The sequence below is a fragment of the Xiphophorus hellerii genome, chromosome 24 (genome assembly GCF_003331165.1).
Source record: "Xiphophorus hellerii strain 12219 chromosome 24, Xiphophorus_hellerii-4.1, whole genome shotgun sequence".
Lineage (NCBI taxonomy): Eukaryota > Metazoa > Chordata > Actinopteri > Cyprinodontiformes > Poeciliidae > Xiphophorus > Xiphophorus hellerii.
This window is the reverse complement of record NC_045695.1, coordinates 12139321-12161979: the sequence shown is the minus strand read 5'-3', so window position 1 is coordinate 12161979 and position 22659 is coordinate 12139321. Positions and strand designations below refer to the sequence as shown.

The window sequence follows — 22659 nt, the reverse complement described above, 5'->3', positions numbered from 1 at the left end:
TAGTTTTATTATAATGAAACTATTTTGGATAAAAACCAAATTAAAAACTAAAACTTTTCATAATAATGACAAAAAAGAATCTGAATTTGTAATAAAAACAAAATAAAAAGCCAATAAAAAGAGAATAGTTTTTAAAGCCATGAAGCCAGAACAAGATTTAATCCTGTTCCTGTTATTCCATGTAACATTCTGGAATAAAACCAGGGATTTAATCCACACAATGTTCAGATTTTTCTCCTTCCATGTTTCCAGCTGGTGGCCTCAGAGAACAGAAGATGTTTTAAAATCAAAACTTCAAACCAGAATGAAAAACAAAAGCAGCATCAAGCTGCATTGTAGCTGAAAACCCATTGAGCTTCAGTGAAGCTGCTGAGATGAATCGTTCTCACCTCCATGTCCAACTGGAAACTCCTGACAGCAAAAACTGCAGAAAGTTTTAATCCCGTCGCCACTGACAGGCTGAACCAGATTCTTTGCTTCTCATTCCTGCTGCAGCTGCAGAGTCTCTTGTTCTTTCTAGTTTCCTCCATATGAATCTAGGAGAGAAATGTTTCTAATTAGATGTGACCTCTGACCTGAAGAATCCTCTGCAGACGAAGCTCATCTGCACTTTTTTCTTCTTCTTCTATTTTTATGGAAGTTGGCAAAAAACTTAAAGTGTCGCCGACACGATAAAACCACTGACATGATTTACAAAGATGAACTATTGACCTTTCATTGTGTGGACACAAAAACCTCCATCATGTGACCTGAAGGCCTCTGATTGGTCGCCTCTAGTGATGTCATCAGAGGCTGGTTGTTGCTCTGCATGAGACAAAGTGTCTAAAGAGTAGTGATGGTCAAATGAAGCCTCATGAAGCAATGAAGCTTCCCGGCCCATTGCTTTGCCCAAAAGTTCATAACTCGATGCTTCATTCATTTCTCACTAGTGACATCTGCTGGTGAAACTGTGGCAGCCTTGTCACTCAGATAGACATATTTAAAAACAATTAGTAAATGCAATATTGTCAAAGTTCTTGTCAAACTCACGTTTAGTAACAGGAGAGTCAATTAAATCCTATTTAACTCATCTTTATTAGTTATTACAATCATTTGTAGTCAATCCTGATATATGTTGACGGTCAGTGGCTGTTTTCTTTGTCACTGACTGATTTGACAATAAATATTGTTTTAGTGGATTCGGAGTGCAGCGCTTGTTGGGGCAAACAGTTTTCTTTGAGTTTTGATTTGCCTCCTGAAAAACTAAAATTCTTCAAAAGTTATTTTTCTTGGATTTCTATTGGCTCTCTGATCTGATCCCTTATATTTTTACTCATCAGCCAGAATTTTACTTTTCCAGCAGCTTTAAGTCGTTTCTGCTGTGCAAGACTGATATATTTTTGCAGAGCAAAGAAATAGTGGAAATAATTTCAAGAAGGTGAGAATTTTGGAGGTGAAGGGTTTAATTATTGTTTTTGAAGAATCTTGTGAGCGAACATATCAAGTTTTCCCTGATTTTTTCTTCTTGCTGGCTCCTTTTCAATCAGGTTTATTTGTGTAGCACATTTCAGCAACAATGCAGTGTCAAAGTGTTTTACATAATAAAAACACACAAATATAAAGTCACAAAATAATCAACCATTGAGAAAACTGGTAACAAACATTACATTTGTGAAGCCATCATCAAAATCATTAATACACATGAACTATAAAAGGTTCCTTTTATTTCGGCCACTGATGAAGACAAATATTCCTCTGATGCGATCAAATACAATAACCCATGAAGCTGCGGCTCATCACGCTTTTATTGTGAAAACCGACACGCAAAATGAAGCAGGAGGAAGAGCAGCAGAACCAGTAAAGATACTGGAACCAGTTCAGCTCAGCAACAGGAAACTGCAGCTTTAAGAGAGCTTGTAGAAATCTGCTGTCAGTTTGTTAGTTATGATCAGCAGGAAACCAGAACCCGACCAGAACCACAGCTCCATGAAGCCAGCAGCTTGGCTCTGAAGGAGAACCGGGCCGAGTTCTGGTTCTGGTTCCTCCACAGAGAGAAAACCCAGAGAGGAAAACAAGAAGAAGTGAAAACTCACCTGATCCAGACTCTGCTCTGCTGCTGCATGGAGTCTGAACCGGTTCTGATCCAAACCTGACTAGAGCTGAGGCCCCGCCCCTTCACTCACCTGAGGCTCCGCCCCCTTCCAGGTGATATTAAATTCCTTTCCTTCCATGTTTCCTCTCTTTGTTTTCTCAGTGAGTTGAGCTGTAAAACTTTAGGTCAGATTTGAACTTTTTCAGGTTTTTCTCAGTTTTCTGCTCATTTCCAACCAACATTTTATTGCAGGAAATCATTTCAGGAAGGAACCAGAAGATTCAGGAGTCTGGGAGATGAGACTGTAACCGACCTGAACACTGAGGCCCCAGAGCGCCCCCTGCAGGATCTGCTGCACCATTAACCAGACAGAAATGGCAGTTTTATACAAGTTATTATTCTAATTCAATAGCTGATTTAATTAATCGAGTTTTGATTGAAAAGATTGGTTCTCATCTGTTTTATTAAAAAAACATCTTCAGTCTGAATACTGCAAAAATAAACTGCTGGCTAAATTAGTAGCTTAAAGCTGAAATCAACTTGAGATGTTTCTGCTTTTACTAATTTAAGCTGTGAAACTAAATGTGAAAACTTATAATACAGCAAAAATGGCCTGGAGGATTAAAATGAAGGTTTAGTTATTATATGTGTACACAGTCAGCTGCATAAAAAATACACAAAGATTTTTTAAAAACTTTATTTGGTCGTTAAACGTCCAGCAACCCACATTGCATTAGAAGAATTATGAAAATCAAACATGAACCAATCAGCACATTATCCCAGTGATTCTCTGAGGTTTGAATAAATCAGTAAAATCACAGTAAAGAGCCTGAAGTTCTCTAGAAAACTCAAAACATGAAATATGGAGTTAAAAAAGTAAAAACCAAAACAAACAGAGAAATTAAAGCTGAGAATCAATGATGACGTAAAACTTCAAGATTTAGTTTTTACAATGAACATAAAATATAAAATCTTTTTTTTCCAGGTTCCACATGTTCCTGAAAACTGCTCTAAGATCAGAGTTTCTGTAGGACATCCAGTTCTAAACTGGTTAAACTGGTTTCTGTGATGGAAGCTGAAGTTTCTCTGCAGTTTCCAGTAAAGCATCTTTTTATCTGTGGAGCTTTGAGGAACATTTTCATGTCAGCAGAAGGAAGAAGCAGCAGAGAAAAGAGGTTTGAAGTGTCTTTCATGGCTTCAAAGCTGAACTGAAAATGATTCCCATGTTTCCATTCTCAGACCATTTCTGGTTCCAGGATGAAAATGAATCAGAGAGAAAAAAGATCAACTTTCCAGTTGAATCCAGTTCAGATCAAAACTCCATGAAGCCTCTAAATGGAGCCCAGTTTGAATTGGATCTTTATTGATCCAAAGAGACAAACAATATCAGACACTAAATGACAGACATGAGAAAATAAACGAGAGGAAAACCTTGGAGGTCAGAGGTCATCATCATGATCCAGTCAGAGTCTCTAAAGACTCAAACTGCTGCAGCTTCAACCTCTGAGGATCAGCAGGACACTGAGACCATTCTCTACTTCACACAGGCCAGAACCTGCAGAGAGAAGAAGGAAGGAGAGAGCAGATCAGTGAGTGTTTCCAGCCTCTCTCCAGCAGCAGTCAGTGACGCAGCACATCCACTAGATGGTTTCCAGGCTGCAGTCAGACTGATCTCAGAGCTGTGACCAAGATGAACCCGATCAGTTGTTTCCTGTTGAACTGAGAGAACAAACAGATCTGAGATAAGATCTGCTGCTGCCACAGTTTGATGGATGAGGACCACTGTCTCTAGACATGTTGGACGGCTGGACGCTGGAGTCCAGCTGGACTTCCTGGAGACATGGACACAGCAACAACACTCATCTTCACACCAACACAAACGCAGGAACACAGCAAGCTGCTGCTCCTCTGATTGGCTGATTGCTGTCTCTGTGTCCAATCAGGAAGCCTGAACCATTCTCCTCCCACTGAGAAGCTGCAGCTTTACTGGGAACACTGGATCTTTGCTTTGATGCTAACTGGGTTCAGTTCAATATGCTGACAGGAGATGGACTCACTAGAAACATTTACTTACTCTAAAGTCTTTACAAGCTTCTTCAGCCGCCGAACATTTGAATCCTTCAGGTTGTTTCCTCTCAGGTCCAGATATGTCAGACGGGTCGGGTTGGACTTCAGAGTTGAGGCCAAATAATCACAGCTGATCTTTGACAAACTGCAGTCAAACAATCTGAATAAAGAATAAAAGATGTGAGCTGAAGCCAACAGGATGCAGGTTAACCAGTCCAACAGAACCAGTTAAAGATTCTCATCAATATTAATGCCAACAAGCTGCTGCTTCAATAAAGACCTGCTGACTTCAGAACCAGAACCAGAACCAGAACCTGGTACTGGGTCATGTTGTGTTGGAGGATTTTAGTCAGTAAAATCATTCCAGGTTCTGATCAAAGTGTTGAAGCATCAATCATTGATTATTGATTAGTTCCTGTCAGATTCCAGGAATTCACTTTTCTAGACTGGGTTGAATGACCTTTGACCTGCTTCACATGAGGGGGATTTCTACATACTGGGGGTCCGAATGCTGTCCTGTTCTGACCTCAGGTCAGCAGGTCCAACTCAGTTACACAGAGGGACTAAATTAAACTCTGGATCCAAGTCCAGGAACAAACTCAGAAAATATTTATTAGAACAGAAGAAATTAATTTGATTTATGATCAATTATATATAATTATTCACAGAATTATCAATAATTATAGAATTAAATACCTCAATGTCTCCAGTCTGCAGCCTTCAGTCTGTAGAAAACCACAGAGCTCCTTCAGTCCAGAATCTCCCAGGTTGATGCTGGTCAGGTCCAGTCTTGTCAGATGGGTCGGTTTGGACTTCAGAGCTGAGAACAGAGAAGTCCAGCTGGTCTCTGACAAACTGCAGTCCATCAAGCTGAATAAAGAATAAAAGATGTGAGCTGAAGCCAACAGGATGCAGGTTAAAACTGAAACATGAACAAATAAATAATAAAAATGTAGAAAATTAATTTCCCTGAATGTAAAAGAAACATGATGAACTGATTCTAACATCTGATCCAGTCAAACTGGTTTAAAGAGTCCAAACCAGCAGAACCAGAACATTTGATCAATAAAGAAACTCAAAGTTTTCTATCAGCCTGGATGAGTTGAGCTATTTCTGCTGGTTCCTGATCATCAGCTGGAGACCCGACTTGGTAACTGGATCAGAACCACTCAGTTTCTTCATTAATGGCCTTGGGTTCTTATTAAAGCTGCTGAAAGCCAATGGAGGCCATTATTTCCTAAGGAGACGTGACCTGATGAAGCATCATCACAGAGACGAGGCTCCAACCGACTGACAGCTGTCAGACTGAAGAGGACGGTTCCTCTCTGACCCGGCCCAACAGAACCACAGCTTCAGGACAAAGCTGAGGAACCTGCTGCTGCTGCAAACCTCACTTTCATTCATTTCATCTAGATTTGCTTTTCTACAATCAGTCATTTCTTAGATTTGCTCATTAATGATGATTTGAACTTGTCAGTGTTTGTGGCTCGACTCTGGAGGAAAACATTTCATTCTGGATGTAAAGATGAGAATCAGAAATGAGAAATAAAACAATCTGAATCTTTACCAAACCAAACTGAAACATCTCCATCATTAATTTACATCATTTGAATTATTTTACTCATTTTGTTCATCAGTAAAAAACATTTTAAAGTAAAAAACTGAAAAACAAAGTTCAATAATCTCAAAGTCTGATATAAGAAAAAAATAATATATAAGGTAAAAAGTTTTAGAGATTTTATTCTGACATTTAAACAGGTTGTTATGAAATAAAATGTTAGAATAAAAGCATTAATTAAACTAATGTTTAAAGTATAAATGAATGATTTTATTGTATAAATAAAGAAAACAAACCTCAGAATCTTCACTTTACTGACTGAACTCTCCAGGATCTCAAGCTGAGGCTTCAGATCAGAGTCTCCACCTTTATTTATGAAGATCTGATTTATTTCCAGTTCAGTCAGATCTGGGTTGGACTTCAGAGCCGAGGCCAAAACTTCATATTCAGCCTTTTCGAGCGAACAGCCTCCAAGTCTGTGATTAGAGAAGAAATAAATTCAGTTCTAATGAAATCAATCTGGATCATAAACAGACTAAAATATGATAACAGTGATGTCATCATCTGATCAACATCTGATCTTCAATTTACTGAGTTTGACCCCACAGAGAATCTGTGCAGTTCCTGGTTAAAGTTCAGGTTCTGGTTCTGGTGCTGGTCCAGGCTTCATGTCCTCAGACCTTCAGCTGCAGTCAGATGTTGAAGATCTTCTATCATCTGTGAAGGAAAGTTCAGTTTTCTGCAGCATCTGATGGAGCTGCAGCATCAGAGCCTCAAAGGAGCTGAAGCAGCTGATGAAGAGGCTGACTGAGCTGATGAAGGAAACTACTGGAGATGATGGAGAGGAGGAGGAACTGCTCACAGCTCGGACTTGGACTAGACCGTGTGGCTCAGAGGAACAAAGGTTTGGATGTTAGACGAAATTGTTGCTAAACTCTTAAAGAGCTGAAGACCAAAACAGAGTGTTTGGGTCCAGCAGCATTTTTCATGGTGAAGCAGTGAAAGTTCTCCAGTAACTAGAAGAGGCTGGGATGTCTAAAGAGTTGAAGCTCATGTCTCTCCAGGTCTTCATGGCTAACAGCTTCAACAAAAGCTGCAGATGAAGAGTTGATGAGGAAAATGGTTCCAGCTCTGGAAGCAGAGTTCTCAGAGCTTTGGGAGGATCTGACAGAAACTAGGACTTTTTCTGGAGCCAGACAACAATCACCACATTTTGCTCTCATTTACAAACTCAGAGGAAACTAGTGGGGGAGGAAAAGTTGGTTCACTAAGTTTCTAACTGGTTTCCATGACAACAGCAGCAATGTGGTTATTTGAAAGTGTCCATCAAACCTAAACAGTGATTTTATTTTTAAAAAAAGACAAAGATCCTAAAAGGAGTAGCGGCTCAATGAGTGAAGAGGAGTTTAAAGTGTAAAAGTCTCTCTGGCTGATTGGATCTTTCAGACAAATATATTTTTTTCTAGAGTTCAGGGTTTTCTATTCATTTAAACATGAAAACTGATAAAAAGATAAATATTTTTAAAATGATCAAAATGTCTAAAACCAGAAGCTGCAGCTGTCCTGGATGAGCTGAATGTTTAGATGGTTGAATGTCTGAAATAGTCCAGAGGATGAAGGAAGAAGTTAAAGACCAAAAACATCCAGAAGCAACTTGAAGAAGAAGAAGAAACAGGAGGACAATAGAGCTGAATCAGCATTCACACAATGAAAACATCTGGACTCACCGAGCCTTTCTGCAGTTCCTCACAGCTGGAACCAGTCTCAGTCGTCCATCTGATGATGTGTTGTACTTCTCCAGGTCCAACTCATCCAGAACCTCTGACATCTGCAGCATGAAGGCCAGAGCTGAACAGTCAGTCTCTGAGAGCTTCTTCCCTGAATCCAGCAGCCGTTGGATCTCCTGATAAAATGAGACGTCGTTCATCTCCACCAGACAGTAGAAGATGTTGATGCTTCTGTCAGGAGAGATTCTATTAGTGTTCATCTCCTTCAGGTTGATGATGATTCTCTGGATGGTTTCTGGACTGTTCTCTGTCTGACCCAGCAGATCTTCTAAGAGTCTCTGGTTGGACTCCACAGTGAGACCATGAAGGAAGCGGACAAACAGGTCCAGGTGGCCATTTTTACTGCGGAGGGATTTCTCCATGACTTTCTTCATGAACTCATCTAGAGATGTTTCTCTGTATTTTTCTCCCAGAAACGTCTTGATCACCTCTGACTTCCTGCTGGTGAAACAGTGGAGCATGTAGACTGCAGCCAGAAACTCCTGGATGCTCAGATGAACAAAGGAGTAGACGGAGATGTCGCACGTCCCTCTCTCTCTTTTAAACATTTCAGTGAACACTCCTGAGAACAACGCAGCATCTTTGATGTTGATGCCGCACTTTTTGAGCTCTTTGTCATAGAAGATCAGGTTTCCCTTCAGCAGCTGCTCAAAAGCCAGTTTTCCTAGAGACTCAATCAGCTTCTTGTTCTCTGGACTCCAGATTGATCTTGTCTTTTTTCCTCCATCATACTTTTCCTTCTTGATTGCGAAGTTAACCTCCAGGAATGCTATGTACATCTCAGTCAGAGTCTTTGGCAGTTTTCCTCCCTCTCTGGTCTTCATCACATCCTCCAGAACTTTAGCAGTGATCCAGCAGAAAACTGGGATGTGACACATGATGTGGAGACTTTTTGATTTCTGGATGTGGGAGATGATCCTGCTGGCCTTCTCTTCATCATCTCTGAATCTCTTCCTGAAGTACTCCTCCTTCTGGGGGTCAGTGAACCCTCTGACCTCTGTTGCCATGCCAACACACTCAGCAGGGATCTGATTGGCTGCTGCAGGTCGTGTGGTTATCCAGAGGAGAGCAGAGGGAAGCAGTTTCCTCCTGATGAGGTTTGTCACCAGAACATCCACTGAGCTGGACTCTGTAACATCAGTCAGGATCGGATTGTTCTTGAAATCCAGAGTAAATCGACTTTCATCCAGACCATCAAAGATGAACAGAACCTGGAACGTTTCAAAGCTGCTGATTTCTTTGGTTTTAGAAAATAATTTATGAATCAGTCCTAATAAACTGAACTTTTCTTCTTTCAACATATTCAGCTCTCTGAAAGTGAATGGAAATATGAAATCAATGTTCTGGTTGGTTTTGCCTTCAGCCCAGTCCAGAGTGAACTTCTGTGTTAACAGTGTTTTCCCAATGCCAGCCACTCCCATGGTCATCACTGTTCTGATTGGTTGATCTCTTCCAGGTGGGACTTTAAAGATGTCTTCTCTTCTGATTGTTTCTTGTTTCCTGGATGCTGTTTCAATGTGTCTGACCTCATGTTCCTGGTTGACCTCTCTAGTTAACCCCTCTGTGATGTGGAGCTCTGTGTAGATCTGGTTCAGAACGGTTTGATTTCCAGGTTCAGCGACGCCTTCAAAGAGACTCTGGAACTTCTTCTTCAGAGACGCTTTATGGTCACTCTGACACCGTATATCAAAATCTGAAGAAAGAGACAAAGACAGGAGAGGAGACACTTCAGCTGAACATAAGGAAAACAATAATTTTTTGATATTCTCAGAGACAATTTGTGCATCAGCTTTAATGGATGAGAAAAAAGTAAATCAATAAATAAAAAGCCCAAATTTTATAAAAACTCTGCATGGTAAGAATAACGAAAGTCACGACTGTAACTACGGTTCGATGAATCCCAGATGACCGCCAGAGGCGGTGCTTAAAGCACTGAATGATCTCACCTGAGTGAAGTTGGCCCCCCCACCTTCTTCAAATCAGACGAAATGGGTGTCAATCAACTCGGCTACGTTTGTGCAGCAAAGATTTTCATTTGTGCTCCTATCATTCTAAAGATATAAAGAAAAATGTTCTCCAGGGGTATTTAAAATATATATATATTAAATATTTTATGTTTTTGTATAGCAAAAATTGTCATTTGTACTGCTATCATTTTGTAAGTTGCTAACCTATGAATATGAATACTTTAATTTTAACCTGGAAGAAATTCAATTCAAACTTGGTCTTATTTCGAATGAACAGGTTGCTACAATGCCTCCCAAAACAATCTTGGTGACCTGTATCTTAGCTTCTGATCACTAGAGGGTGCTATTAGACAAACTGTACTTTTTAAATACAAAAAATAAGAAAATAACCAAACATGTGCTTGGCATGTACTCAGCCCTTTTGAGGTCAATGTTATGAATGACAGCAACACTTCTTTTCAATACTTCATAGCAGTGCATCAAGGTAAGTTTGTCCACTTGCACCTGCAGTATGCAAGATTCATAAAAGGAATGTATTTTTACATATTTTCCAAAATTGTTACTGTTTCAGTACAGTATGATATAAGACAGCTCATCTGTGCCAAAATATATATATACATATATTCAGGCTTCTCCTCCAACCTATGCTATTGCAATCTGCAGAAATGCACCCTCAACAAACCCTCAGAGCCAGGAGATTGTCTCAACGCTGTGATAATGGCAGAAAAACAATGTACTGACAATAGATTTTCTGCAGTCATCAGTGGCTATGCTAAGTAGCCAGAGCTGTCATGACATGCAATGCTATTGGGAGAAGGCTCTAAAATAGCAAAGAGTAAAGTGGTTTGCATAGACATTTTGAATGTCAAGCAGAAAAAAGTCACCAGGTGTTGCACATGGAACCTCTACATGCCTTAGTAGTGAGTTTTGCTATACAAAAACATAAAATATTTAATATATTATATTTTAAATACCCCTGGAGAACATTTTTCTTTACATCTTTAGAATGATAGGAGCACAAATGAAAATCTTTGCTGCACAAACCAGCACAAACGTAGCCGAGTTGATTGACACCCATTTCGTCTGATTTGAAGAAGGTGGGGGGTCTGGTTGACCTTTGATGACCTCTAAAAACATTTCTTTATATCTTTAAAATGATAGCAGTACAAACAAAAAATTTTGCTGCACAAACCAGCACAAACGTAGCACAAACGTTTGACACCAATTTTGTCTGATTTAATAAAAGTGGGGGGGCCAACTTCACTCAGGTAATGATCTCTCTTGCACAGGTCGAGAATCTTATACCAACATGGTCACATGTGACCCCCGGTGACAACAGTAAGTCTATATAGTCACGTGACAATGACAGCTCAGTCCCTCAATCTTCTCGTGAAACACGATGATTCTGAGGGACCGAGCGCTCTGGCGGTCATCCGGGATTCATAGAACCGTAGTTACAGTCGAAACTTTTGTTCTATTTCATCCCTACTGACCGCCAGAGGCGGTGCTTAAAGCACTGGATGACGATTACCGACAGAGTCCTGAGAAATCACACACAGAAAAGAAACAACCCCGAAAACATGCCCACCTCACTGGGATGATGATGAGCGCTGGGATAGGATCCCAGGTGAAAGGTGGCCCAGTTAACCCTGTAAAACCCAGCAAAGGTATTTGGGGATGACCAAGAGGCTGCTGCACATATAGCCTCCAGAGTGACCCCAGACACCCAGCATCTCACGCTCACAGGACTCGGTCAGGTCGAGCTGAAATCGCCACTCTTGACCCGTAAACCGACGAGCGAATAGGCCAGGAAACACGGCTGCACAATGTAACAAAAGCAAACCTGAAGCAGCTACGATAATAAATAAAGACAAGCCAGATATGGAGGCACAATATAAGAAAAAGCAATCCCAAAAACGGAAATTAATTGAAACCTTCAATTCATCCATGTGCTGAAGATGTTTGACCATCAATCTGCAGGCTCTCTGTTCTTCTTCATCACAGCATCTATTTTGTTGCAGTCCTTGTCTGCTCTGGTTTGGTTCTTCTCAAGTTTACCTTCTATCTCTGAATGTTTAAAGACGCGATCTGATAGAAGGTCATCAAGGAGCTGTTAACTCTCAATATTATTGGTGAATATTGTGATGAAAATATTGACTGATTAACAAACATTTTCATCACTTTTTTTCTCCTTTCTTTATCATCACCAGCACATGAGTTCCAGTTACACCAGCTGAAATAATTGATCACTAAAAGACTTTTAAACCTTAAATTTCCAAATCTCAACTAAAGACGTGGATCTGGTCCAACAGAGACGACAGGAAGCTCTGATTGGAGGAGTTCAGTCTCACCTGGAGAACAGCTGCTCTGATTGGCTGTCGGCCGTTCAGCTCCTGTTCTGGGTCTTTCTTCACACTTCCTCCTCCTGTAAAGACATTTCTTCATCAGTGAAATATTTCACTATCAACAGGCTGGAGCTGAACATGTTCATGAAGGTCCACCACAAACTAGAGACCAGAACTGGGTCAGAACAGAACCTGAGATCGTTGATGATCTCTGGTTTGAAGTTCTTCATTGTATCATATCTGGTATCATGACTGATACCAGTGTTCCCAGTCTGGAAGCTCCAGTGCTTCACTGGGTTTAGAGACAATCTGAGTCGTTGCTCCTCACATTGTTGGTTGTTTTTGTTTTCAAGAAACATTTTCATCATTGATTCATTCAGACTTTCATTCAAACTCTGATTTACTGACCAACATCCTTCATGACTAACTTTAAATTAATATCTCAGAAAATTAAGTTACTGTTTATTAAAACACTGAAGATCAACCAGTTAATATCTTTTATTTTATATCTCTATAGATTCACATGAATCAGTTAGAAAATGGTTTCTTACTTTCTGTCTGATGGTTCAGGTTCATTACTGAAGTCTGGAGGATCATGTTTGGACCGGTCACTCCTCATAGATGGACTGATGGGTCCTGGAGGTTCTGCTCTGTCCTGATCTTTCATCTTCTGGCCTTTTGGAGAGAGAAACCAGAACCAGTCAGTCCAGTGATCCGGTTCCAGTAACTGTCCTGTGAAGCAGAAAGCTGGTTCCCATCATGTGTTCAGAGGATCAGAGTGAATCATTTGAATGAATGAGTGAACATTTCCTATGAACTAGTGAACTTATTTAGCTCCCAGTGGACTTGAACGCATCATGACTCTATTGTAGCTCTGTATGGAGGGAGTCAGTGAGCAGAAGGTTCTGAGGGAGCAGCAGCTCAGGTCGGGTCCACAGCTCTCCTCCAGACAGAACCGGGTCCAGCTGGGATCTCAGCAACATGTCAGCCTCTGTGTGCAGCTCAGCAGGATTTCCTCTCAGCTCAAGAGACACAAAGCAGCTTTCGGGGACCACAGCATCCAGCTGAGGTACCAGCTGGACCCACTGCAAGGAATCATGGGTAAACAGCTGCTTCAATAGGGGGAAGCCCCCAAACACTCAGCGAGGCCTGAAACATATTTAGTCTATTGATCTGATTGAACTTCAAAATAAAGAGACACATTAATGCAACTCTTTTAGTTAGAAACTAGTTTGTTACAACTGATCTAAAATGTTTGTGAAATTATTTATTTTATTATTATTGCTCCATTTAAAAGTATTGTTATTTTTAGGGTTGAACCGACTGCAGTTTTCTGGCTGATCGATTCCGATTTTGCAGATACTGATTGCTAAACACAGCAACCTTTCAGGTAAGAGTCAGTCTGGATCTGGATGCATTTTTCCAGCAGAGCTTTGAGAGACAAAGAGTTTCTTCCTGCTGAAAGGAACAACAAGAGGAAAACCTGGAAAAAGATCAAACTCAGTGAGGAGGAAGAGAGGAAATCTGTGGACGGCTTAAAGCCGGTTCTGATCCACAGACAAGAGAAACATCAGTTTCTGCTGAACCCCAGACTGATGAGGGACGGAGTGATGTGATTCACTTCCTGCTGATTTCAACAAGCAGAGAAACTAGTTTACAATGTTTTAGTTCTGCTTTTTAGGTTAAAACACCAGAGAGAGTCGCTGCAGCAAGAACTGATGGACTGTAAAAGTTACATTAAGTTCTCAGTTTATTTAGATTAAATCTGAAAAGTTCATTATTGCTCCACACAAACAGATCAGCTTTAGATGCTGCTGTCATGGTAGATCATAGCTGATCATTCACCAGGTTAACTGCGCAGTAACTGAGCTGTGTGTTTATAGTGTGTTCAATATTTCTCTTTTTGTTCCTTATAGTCGCATAATGTAACCTCACTTAGCATCACTTTATAAGCAGCAACGTCTCACAATAAAGTTTTTCATTTGATCTAATTCCTTTCTAGATCAGGCCTTCAATAAAGTAAACAGAGCGCTGCTGCGGGGACCAGGCCCTATGAGAGCCGAGCGACCCAGGCCGAGGTGACTGAGGCCCCGGGAAGCCTCGGTGGGTTCATCGGTTAGAAAGGCTCCAGAGAGCCGAGAGACACGGAGGGACCCGGAGCGGCAACACTTACCTCTAGTAACAAGTCAGCAAGTTATTTCCATCCTGCAGCTCAAAATGGAGGCTGATCTGAAGGAGACCAAAGTTGGTTTCAGTTTCTATTTTCACAGGAAGTTACGTAACTTGTGTTTTCCTCTAGAGCCAAAGTTTGATTCATCTGAATAAACATTAATAGTTCAGTTAGATTTAACAGAGTGAAAAAACTAGAGTGAAGATGGAAAAGCTTCAGTATTTCTGTTTTGCTGTTAGTGAAGCAGATCTGAAGCTGAGCAGCTTTTTTCATGGATTCAGCAGAAAACCAGCAGAACAAACTGCAGTTTAACAGGCGTTTGATGGAGGATTGTGAGCGCTCACTGCCCTCTGGTGGTGAACTATCGCAACTACAGATATTCCTCTTCATATTAATTACAGTTTATTTGATCTCATTTTCACTTTTATCAGGCCAAATCAAATCAGCTTACATTAATGTTCAATAAGAGTCACTGCAGGGTTAGTACATGGAAATGAAAACTAAACTTACTTTAGTAAAAATCTTCCAAGAAAGATTAATTGTGGGTAATTTTGAGAATCAAAATGTAAATAAATGTAAATGTAAACAATAAAAATGTGTTTGATATATAATCCAAACAGCTGAGACCATAACATCACACAGGATGAAAACACATAATGGATAAATATTATATGGAAAAAGTTAATAAAGTTTAAAATATTAGTACTTAATATTACTTAGTTAAATGCAGTATTTTGTAGAACTGAATTCATTTCTGAATAAATGTATTACACATACAACAACATTATGCTGCTCTTGTTAATGTCATTTAAATACTTTTATCTGTTTTTACAGACTGTCTATAGAAATAACAATATTATACAGTGGTGGTGCAAAACCTCACCGGAGTTTGATTTGCTGCTTTAAAATAAAAGTTTCGGGAAGGAAAGAAGAAAAGTAAAATTTATTATTTAATATGAAAACTAATTGAGAAAATTAACTCGTTTCTATGGCTCTTAATGTGAAAGTACTAACCGGAAGTGAATGTGGTTTAACTTTATCTAACTTTATCAAGTAGCTGTAGTTACCATCTGGGTCCACTAGAGCAGTGGTTCCCAACCACCGGTCCGCGGACCAATTGGTACAGGGCCGCGCAAGAAATAATGAACTACTTCCGGATCTTTTATTTTGAAAATCCTAAACCGGATTTGACCGGTTACGTCTTGCGAGTCAAAATTGAGCCAACTTGCAGCAGAATGAGTAACAAAACAACATCAGAGTTCAGTGAACCCTCGTTATATCGCGGTTCACCTTTGTGTTCTGCATTCTGATTGGCTAAACAGTCTCTCCGCTTCTTCTCTACCTGTGTGTCAACAACGTTGCGGTTTAATATGTAGGCCTACACAAACGTAAAACAGCTTGCCAAATTTAACATAATCGATGGTGGCATGTCGGTTTATAAGAATCTTTTTGCCCAGAAGAAAAAAGAGCGACAACAACTACCGATAACTATGATCTTCTCTCGAAAAAACACACCTGCACCGCGGGCTTTAGAAGAAAAAAAAACCGCTACAGAGCGGAGTCAGGATGCAGCGGCTCAGTCAGAAGTGCAGTGAAATACTCGTGAGTCACTGTTTGTCCTACTGTACTTTGTTTGTTTTTTTTGTTTTTTCATAATAATTTTTTATTTTCTCCCGTTCTAATCCAATAACTCAGGTCGCGGTGGGGCGGCGCTGATCTCCGCAATTCGGGCACAGGAATCCGCCTTCAGTTCATATTTAAATTATTTTTTACAGTACAGTAGGTATTTGTAAAAAAAAAAAAATTAATTTATACAGTACTTTTTATTTGTTAAGCAAATGTTTGGGCCTGTAAAGAGGTTTTGTTCTTTGGTTTCAATGTATTATGAAATATTTCATTGTATAATAAAGGTTCCTACTTCGCGGATTTCGCCTATCACAGGTTCTTTTTGGAACGTAACCGCCGCGAAAAACGAAGGATTTAAACATCCGGCTGAACAATTTACATGAAGAACGTCTGTAGTTATGATAGTTCACCACCAGAGGGCAGTAAGAACTCAACCAACCATCATAAAACTGATAAACTTTAAACTTTTCACTAAATAGTTTCTAATAACCACAGCGATATTAACTTAATCCTATGAATAATAATCTATATATTTTATATTTGTATGTTATTAGATTTGGCGATTAACTTTAAAATAATTTAGACACAAAGTAAACAACAACTAATTAGAAAGTAACAATTTCTATTACTCTAGATGAAAATTTATTTGAAAAAAAAATACATTTTATTCTGTAAAAATCCCAGAAATATTAGCTGTGGGTAATTTTGAGAATCAAAGTCTCAAAAAGCTACAAATATTATGAAAATTATATTTATTAGTAATCAGCTGAGATCAGAGCATCAAGCTGGATAAAACCACCTAAAGGACAATTAATAAAATTAAAACGTCAATGAAGCTTTTAAATATATCTGAGCACTGCAGTAAACAGATTATTTAACTTTTATTTGTTGGAAGAGACTCGCTCTCTACCGCCCTCCTGTGGTCAGACACTGTAACTACACACTAAAATTCTTTATACTAGTTTAATAATAAATTAATGAGCGATTATTAATTTCCTTTGTCCTTTATACTAGTTTAATAATAAATTAATGAGTGATTATCAGTGAACTGAAGGACAGTCGCTGCTGTTCAGCATCAGAGTTTAAATTTGCAGCTGCTGATAATCAGTTTGTGTGTAAAACCAGCTGCTGGAGCCTGTTAGCATCGTTAGCATCGTTAGCTCCGCTCAGAGTCTCTGCGGCTGTTTTCATCTCTGTGGAGCTGCTTCTAGTTCACACTGACAGATAAAACATTGATTTCATGTTAAAGTCGAAAGAAGATTTAAGAAATAAAACAGCAGAAACACGAAGAAAGCAACACGGGCTACATTAGCCAATCAGGAGCGGGAAACTAGCTAGCTGCTAACTTAGCCTTCTGCCCCCTAGTGGACGCAGTATGTAAATACAACCAGAGTAAAGCTAGAGAGCTGATATGTGAATAGCACTTCCTGTGGATTCCTTCAAAGTAAAACACAAGGAACCAAATTCTCCTCTAAGTACATTTTAGCTTGTTAGTTTATTATATTATCAGAAAGCATAAGTGTGTAATTTTCTTAGGATGTGATATAAATTATATAATTGGGCTCTGAAGCAAAATTATCATAATTATTCTGTTTTCCAAATAAAATATTATAATATTCTCCTGATTCTAAAATGGAAACTCGGCATCTTGGTAAACAAACCAGTTATTTCATCAGGAAACATTATTATGTAATTTATTTAGGATATATAGATGAGTTATCTGTATGTAAAATAACACATCTATATATTAAATCAGCTGTCAGTCCTTTAGACAGACCATAATAATATTAGTATTTATAATGAGAAAGATATAAACGTGATCAACTTAACAGAAGTCAGAAACCAGCTGCAGCTCTACAAACTCACCTCTATATTCAGAGCGGGGAATTTCCGCCCTCTGGTGGCCATAGTGGGAACTACAGTCCTGATAATGCTGCATTGTTTACATTTAATATCCACTTAATGTGGAGTTTAGAGAAAAACTAACAGTCTTCCTGAGTCATATTGACAATTTACTGACTCACATATTATCCTGACATTTTTTAATTCACTTTTTGGAGTTATATATGTAATAAAAACAGTTTAAAATAATAAAATGCAGCTGCTGTGTTAAACTCTTACAGGAAGATTTTTCTGGTCAGACTGAATAAAATCCTGCAGTGACTCTTATTTAACAAGAGTAATGTAAGCTGACTTGATCTGAATTAAAATAAAGATAAACATCTGGTTGAACAATTTCCATTGATGATGTAAATAATGAATAAATCCAGAAAGACGGCAGGGTGACCGATGGAGAATGTGCTGATATGTGATGAAAATCGACTGTTTCATCTCATGTAGATCTGAACATATAAACTCATATCCAAGCATCATCATAGGTGGAGTCGTTGGTCCCGTCCGTATTAGCGCTGAATTTTCCTGCTGCCCTGAACACATCTTCAGTAAAACCAGCCTCACTGAGGCCAATAGACCAGCGCTACGTTGCAGGAAAACTCTGAAGCTTCTTGGCTGGTTTTGGCCTCTAAACTGAGACGCTCTCATATGAAGTGAAATGTTGCACATTTAAGGTGCTGGAGATGACCTTTAACCCTCGCTGTCCCAGGTTTTAGGTAGTGTCGAGGTGAAGAGCCAGACTCCTGATCTGCTGTGAGTGACGTGACGCTCGGTGGAAGTCCTGCATCCTGTTCCATCTTCATGTTGGAGACGTGAGGCTTTGCTTCTCCTGTCTGGGATTTGATGGGAAACGAGTCACAAGATTCAGATGATTTCACAGTCGTCACTTTGACGATGCAAACTCTGGTTCCTCTCAGTGTTTGGTCTGTCAGAACGCTGCTCAGGTTCCTCCTCAAGGTTTTCCTGCTTTTCTTTAAAGTTGTACGACTTTAAATCCACACAAATAAACCAAAGAAAGTCGGTTATTATCTCATCTTCTAATGCAAATTTTCATCCGTCAACAAAAGCTGAAAAACAAAACTGTTGTCCTGGAATAACAGCTGTGCAAACTGATCCATCAGATCTGTGAGCAACATGATGTTTATCTCTGTTTCATTTCAACTTTGACCTTTTGTTCCTTCCTGTTGCATCAGAAACTTCCCGTCCTTAAAGTGAATCAGACGGTTTGAGTGAAACCAGGTTTCAGGTGGACTGAAGTCGTCTTCACTGTGAACTTCATCAACTTTCTGCTTCACAACAAAACCTTTCAAAGCCAAACACACATCCAAGCAGCTGAGTCACAAATGATCCAAGTTCAAATCTTGTGTTTCTTTTCTCTGGAGGATCTGCTCAGGACGTCTGGATCTGTTCTGAAGTGGATTTAATGCTACAGATCCGGAGGAAGTTTTAGTGTTTGGCTCTGAATCTATAGAGCTGCTATCATGTCTTATTTTAGCTCAAGTTTTTTCACCACAACAGAATAAAATGACATTTTGCCCCATTAACATGCTGTTTAAAGCTTTTTAAATGAAATTAATACTTCATATTTCTGCTGAATTCAACTCTTGTATCTTGAACTCAGAGTATTTTTCTCTCTTCTGTTCCTGCAGATCATCAAACAGATCAGATGAAAAATAAAACTGAAAATCTTCAACATCCTGATCGACGTCTGGAAACTATTTGAAATAGAAACGTAAAATGTTCTGAGGTCGGTGACCGCCTCGTCGTCGGCCTGTTGCTACACCTGCACGTGAAACCAGCAGAAACGCTGTTGCCATGGAAACGCTACGGGGACACCTCGGGTCCAAACATGGAGGAGGCGGCATCATGCTGAGGGGAAGCTGGTCCCAGTTGATGTGAGTCATTTTGATGCTTTTCAAGGTCATAGTGAAAGTAAAAGCTTCAACATATAAAACATTATTTTAAGATAAATATAGCCTTCTCAAAAATAAAAACACTTTTTACTCTGAAGAATTTTAAAGAACTCATAAAATTAGAATTAGTTTTATTATGAAACTATTTTGGATAAAAACCAAATTAAAAACTAAAACTTTTCATAATAATGACAAAAAAGAATCTGAATTTGTAATAAAAACAAAATAAAAAGCCAATAAAAAGAGAAAAGTGTTTAAAGCCATAAAGTAGAAAGATAAATAAAGCGTACTTCTTGAGGAGGAGTCGGTCCAGCGCTCCGTTGAGGTCGTCTCCATGGTGACCTTCAGCGTCTCCTTGACCTCTTTGAGCCGAGGGTCTCCGGTCCGACGCCCCGTGGATTTCAGGGGCGTCGGACTGCCACCGCCGGGCCCCGAGGGCCGCTGGTGTCTGGGTGCTGCAGCAGCAGCCAGAATAAGCTGCGGCGATGAAGGCCTGGAGGAGTCTTCATCACGCTGGGAGGTTTCCATGACAACTGTCAGCAAATCTCAGTTTGTTTTCTGCTAATGTCAAAAAAACACAATTTCACTGTTGCAGTGTTTCCATGAAATAAGAAATGAAATTAAAACCACATGTGAATAATTTATCTCCAGGATTCAGAGGGAACCAGAACAACCTCAGAGATCTTCTCTAATATCCAGCTGAATACCTCAATTTAGGCTTTGATGAGAAGAGAGCTGCTCTTTTCTCATCAAAACCTAAACTGAGGTATTCAGCTGGATAATGTTCAGGTTGGCACTTAACACTTGCTTGTCAACCTCTCTGGATGTCCACTCAAGGCGTCACAACACCAAATTATTATTCTCTTTGCAGTTGTGAAACGTTTAAAACTTCCCATATTATTTCATTCCTCATAAATCATTTGCTTACTTAAACAAGCCACTCTAAAGAGAAAACTGTTCTCTGAATTTAGAAAACTAAAACTACATCAAAATCTTGCCTTATGCGATGATCATGACTTCTCTACTGTCAGACAGACCACAAAACAATCCTCACTCCCTCCTTGCATGAACTTCCTCTCACCTACTTTTCTTTCCAGCTTTTAGATAATTCATTATTTTTCATTTTGTTTACTAAATCATTTATTTATTATCTATACTCTATATCTTCAAAATCTTCTTTTTATTTTCTTTCTGTATTTGGTTGCTTAAGAGGAAAGGAGATGGGCTTTTTCTGTTGTTGCTCCTCTTCTATGGAACAATCTACTTTTCCAAATTAGATCTGCCCACAGCCTGGATCATTTTAAATGCTTCTTAAAACTCATTTTATTCCTTGGCATTTAATTGAACTAGTGTTTTGATACTCTGTTTTTATTCATTCGTGTTATTGTCATTCTTGTGCAGCACTTTGGTGCAGTTTTATGCCTGTTTTTAAAGTGTATATAAATAAATTTGACATTGCTTTTTTCTTATAACTCCTACCTGAGCTCCTCCCTGCTCTGCTGCCTGATCTGCTTCATCCTTCTTGCTCTCCTGTTTTATCCTAACTTTTCTGATTGCCTTCTTCTCTTTTTAGCTCCTCCATCCACTTTTCTAACTCGCCCATTCCTTCACTACTCATATTTTTTTGATTTGATTTTTGTTTTCTGTCTACTTCATCCTATAACTCAGTCAGTTCGTTTGAGTGTTTAATTGGCCCTGAAAGTAATATTTTTCTATCAATTATTTAAATTCTTTACTGAGTTAGGGTTTTGTCTTTCCATAAACTTCCAGTCCTTACACTGGAGTTTATCTTTCGGTGTTAATTTGCTATTCCCTTTTCCCATTTTGAGCAAATTAGTCAATTTCGTTCCAGTCTTAAAAACACATAGGGTGGACTCTAAAAGACTGGATAAATTCTTAGCAGGACGGTGATCAATCCCCTGTTGTGGTAATTCCCTCTTCAACCTTTTCAGGTGGGAAATTCTTGCCTACATGCATCCACCAGAGGTTCACCGTTTGCACTCCTGCCGTTTGGTATGAGGACAAATACCTAGTATTTAATTCCTCCAAGTACTCTCACACTCACACACACACTTGGTATTACGGGTTTTTCAGTTTGCGGACTCCGCCGTCCTTCTGTTACCTATCAGTGCCTAGGATTCATGGGGTTTTACACCCCAAAGACCCTCAATGTTCGCTCACTTTTTAATTTAAACGCTACTCACTTGTCCCCCCTTCACGGACGTCCCGTCAGCAGTTGGTTTCCAGCAGGCGTATCGGACTCCGGCTTCGAAGGAGCAATTTATCCATCCATCCATCTTCTTCCGCTTATCCAGGGTCAGGTGGGGGGGTAGCAGCTTCAGAAGGGAGGCCCAGACTTCCCTCTCCCCGGCCACTTCTTCCAGCTCCTCCGGGGGAATCCCGAGGCGTTCCCAGGCCAGCTGAGAGACATAGTCCCTCCAGCGTGTCCTGGGTCTTCTCCGGGGCCTCCTCCCGGTGGGACGTGCCCGGAGCACCTCACCAGGGAGGCGTCCAGGAGGCATCCTGACCAGATGCCCGAGCCTCAACTGGCTCCTCTCAATGTGAAGGAGCAGCGGCTCTACTCTGAGTCCCTCCCGGATGACTGAGCTTCTCACCCTGTCTCTAAGGGAGAGCCCAGACACCCTACGGAGAAAACCCTTTTCGGCCGCTTGTATCCGCGATCTCGTTCTTTCGGTCACGACCCAAAGCTCATGACCATAGATGAGGGTGGGAACGTAGATCGACCGGTAAATCGAGAGCTTCGCTTTTTGGCTCAGCTCTCTCTTCACCACGACGGACCGGTACAGCGCCCGCTTGACTGCAGACGCTGCGCCAATCCGCCTGTCGACCTCCCGCTCCCTTCTTCCCCCATTCGTGAACAAGATCCCGAGATACTTGAACTCCTCCACTTGGGGCAGGACAAACCCCCTGACCCGGAGAAGGCACTCTACCCTTTTCCGGCTCAAAAAAATGGCCTTGGATTTGGAGGCACTGATCCTCATCCCGGCCGCTTCACACTCGGCTGCGAACCGCTCCAGCGAGAGCTGTAGATCACGGCCTGATGAAGCCAAAAGGACCACATCGTCGCAAAAAGCAGAGATGAGATCCTAAGGCCACCAAATCGGATCCCCTCAACACCTTGGCTGCGCCTAGAAATTCTGTCCATGAAAGTGATGAACAGAATCGGTGACAAAGCTCAGCCCTGGCGGAGTCCAACTCTCACCGGAAACGAGCCCAACTTACTGCCGGCAATGCGGACCAG

At 40.3% G+C, this 22659-nt stretch overlaps 1 protein-coding gene across 1 annotated transcript; it reads right to left on the bottom strand.

The window, feature by feature from the left end:
* Nucleotides 1-3574: 3574 nt before the first annotated feature.
* Nucleotides 3575-19925, bottom strand: LOC116716311 (NLR family CARD domain-containing protein 3-like). The gene is made up of 8 exons (XM_032557231.1): nucleotides 19688-19925; nucleotides 11039-11099; nucleotides 10940-10991; nucleotides 7424-8691; nucleotides 5993-6172; nucleotides 4835-5008; nucleotides 4146-4298; nucleotides 3575-3626 (listed from the first exon to the last, which is right to left on the bottom strand). Exons 1-8 carry the CDS (start codon nucleotides 19923-19925, stop codon nucleotides 3611-3613), a joined length of 2142 nt encoding a protein of 713 aa, XP_032413122.1. The 3' UTR covers nucleotides 3575-3610.
* Between the last annotated feature and the right edge of the window lie 2734 nt (nucleotides 19926-22659).

Bases quoted from the DNA above. Each gene is read 5' to 3' on its own strand.
- LOC116716311 (XM_032557231.1), bottom strand. From the start codon at position 19,925: ATGGAAACCTCCCAGCGTGATGAAGACTCCTCCAGGCCTTCATCGCCG. The intron at 10,992-11,038 runs GTGGGCATGTTT...GTGATTTCTCAG, and splicing joins CTCATCATCATCCCAGTGAG to GACTCTGTCGGTAATCGTCA. The intron at 6,173-7,423 runs GTGAGTCCAGAT...CTCTAATCACAG, and splicing joins AGGAACTGCAGAAAGGCTCG to ACTTGGAGGCTGTTCGCTCG.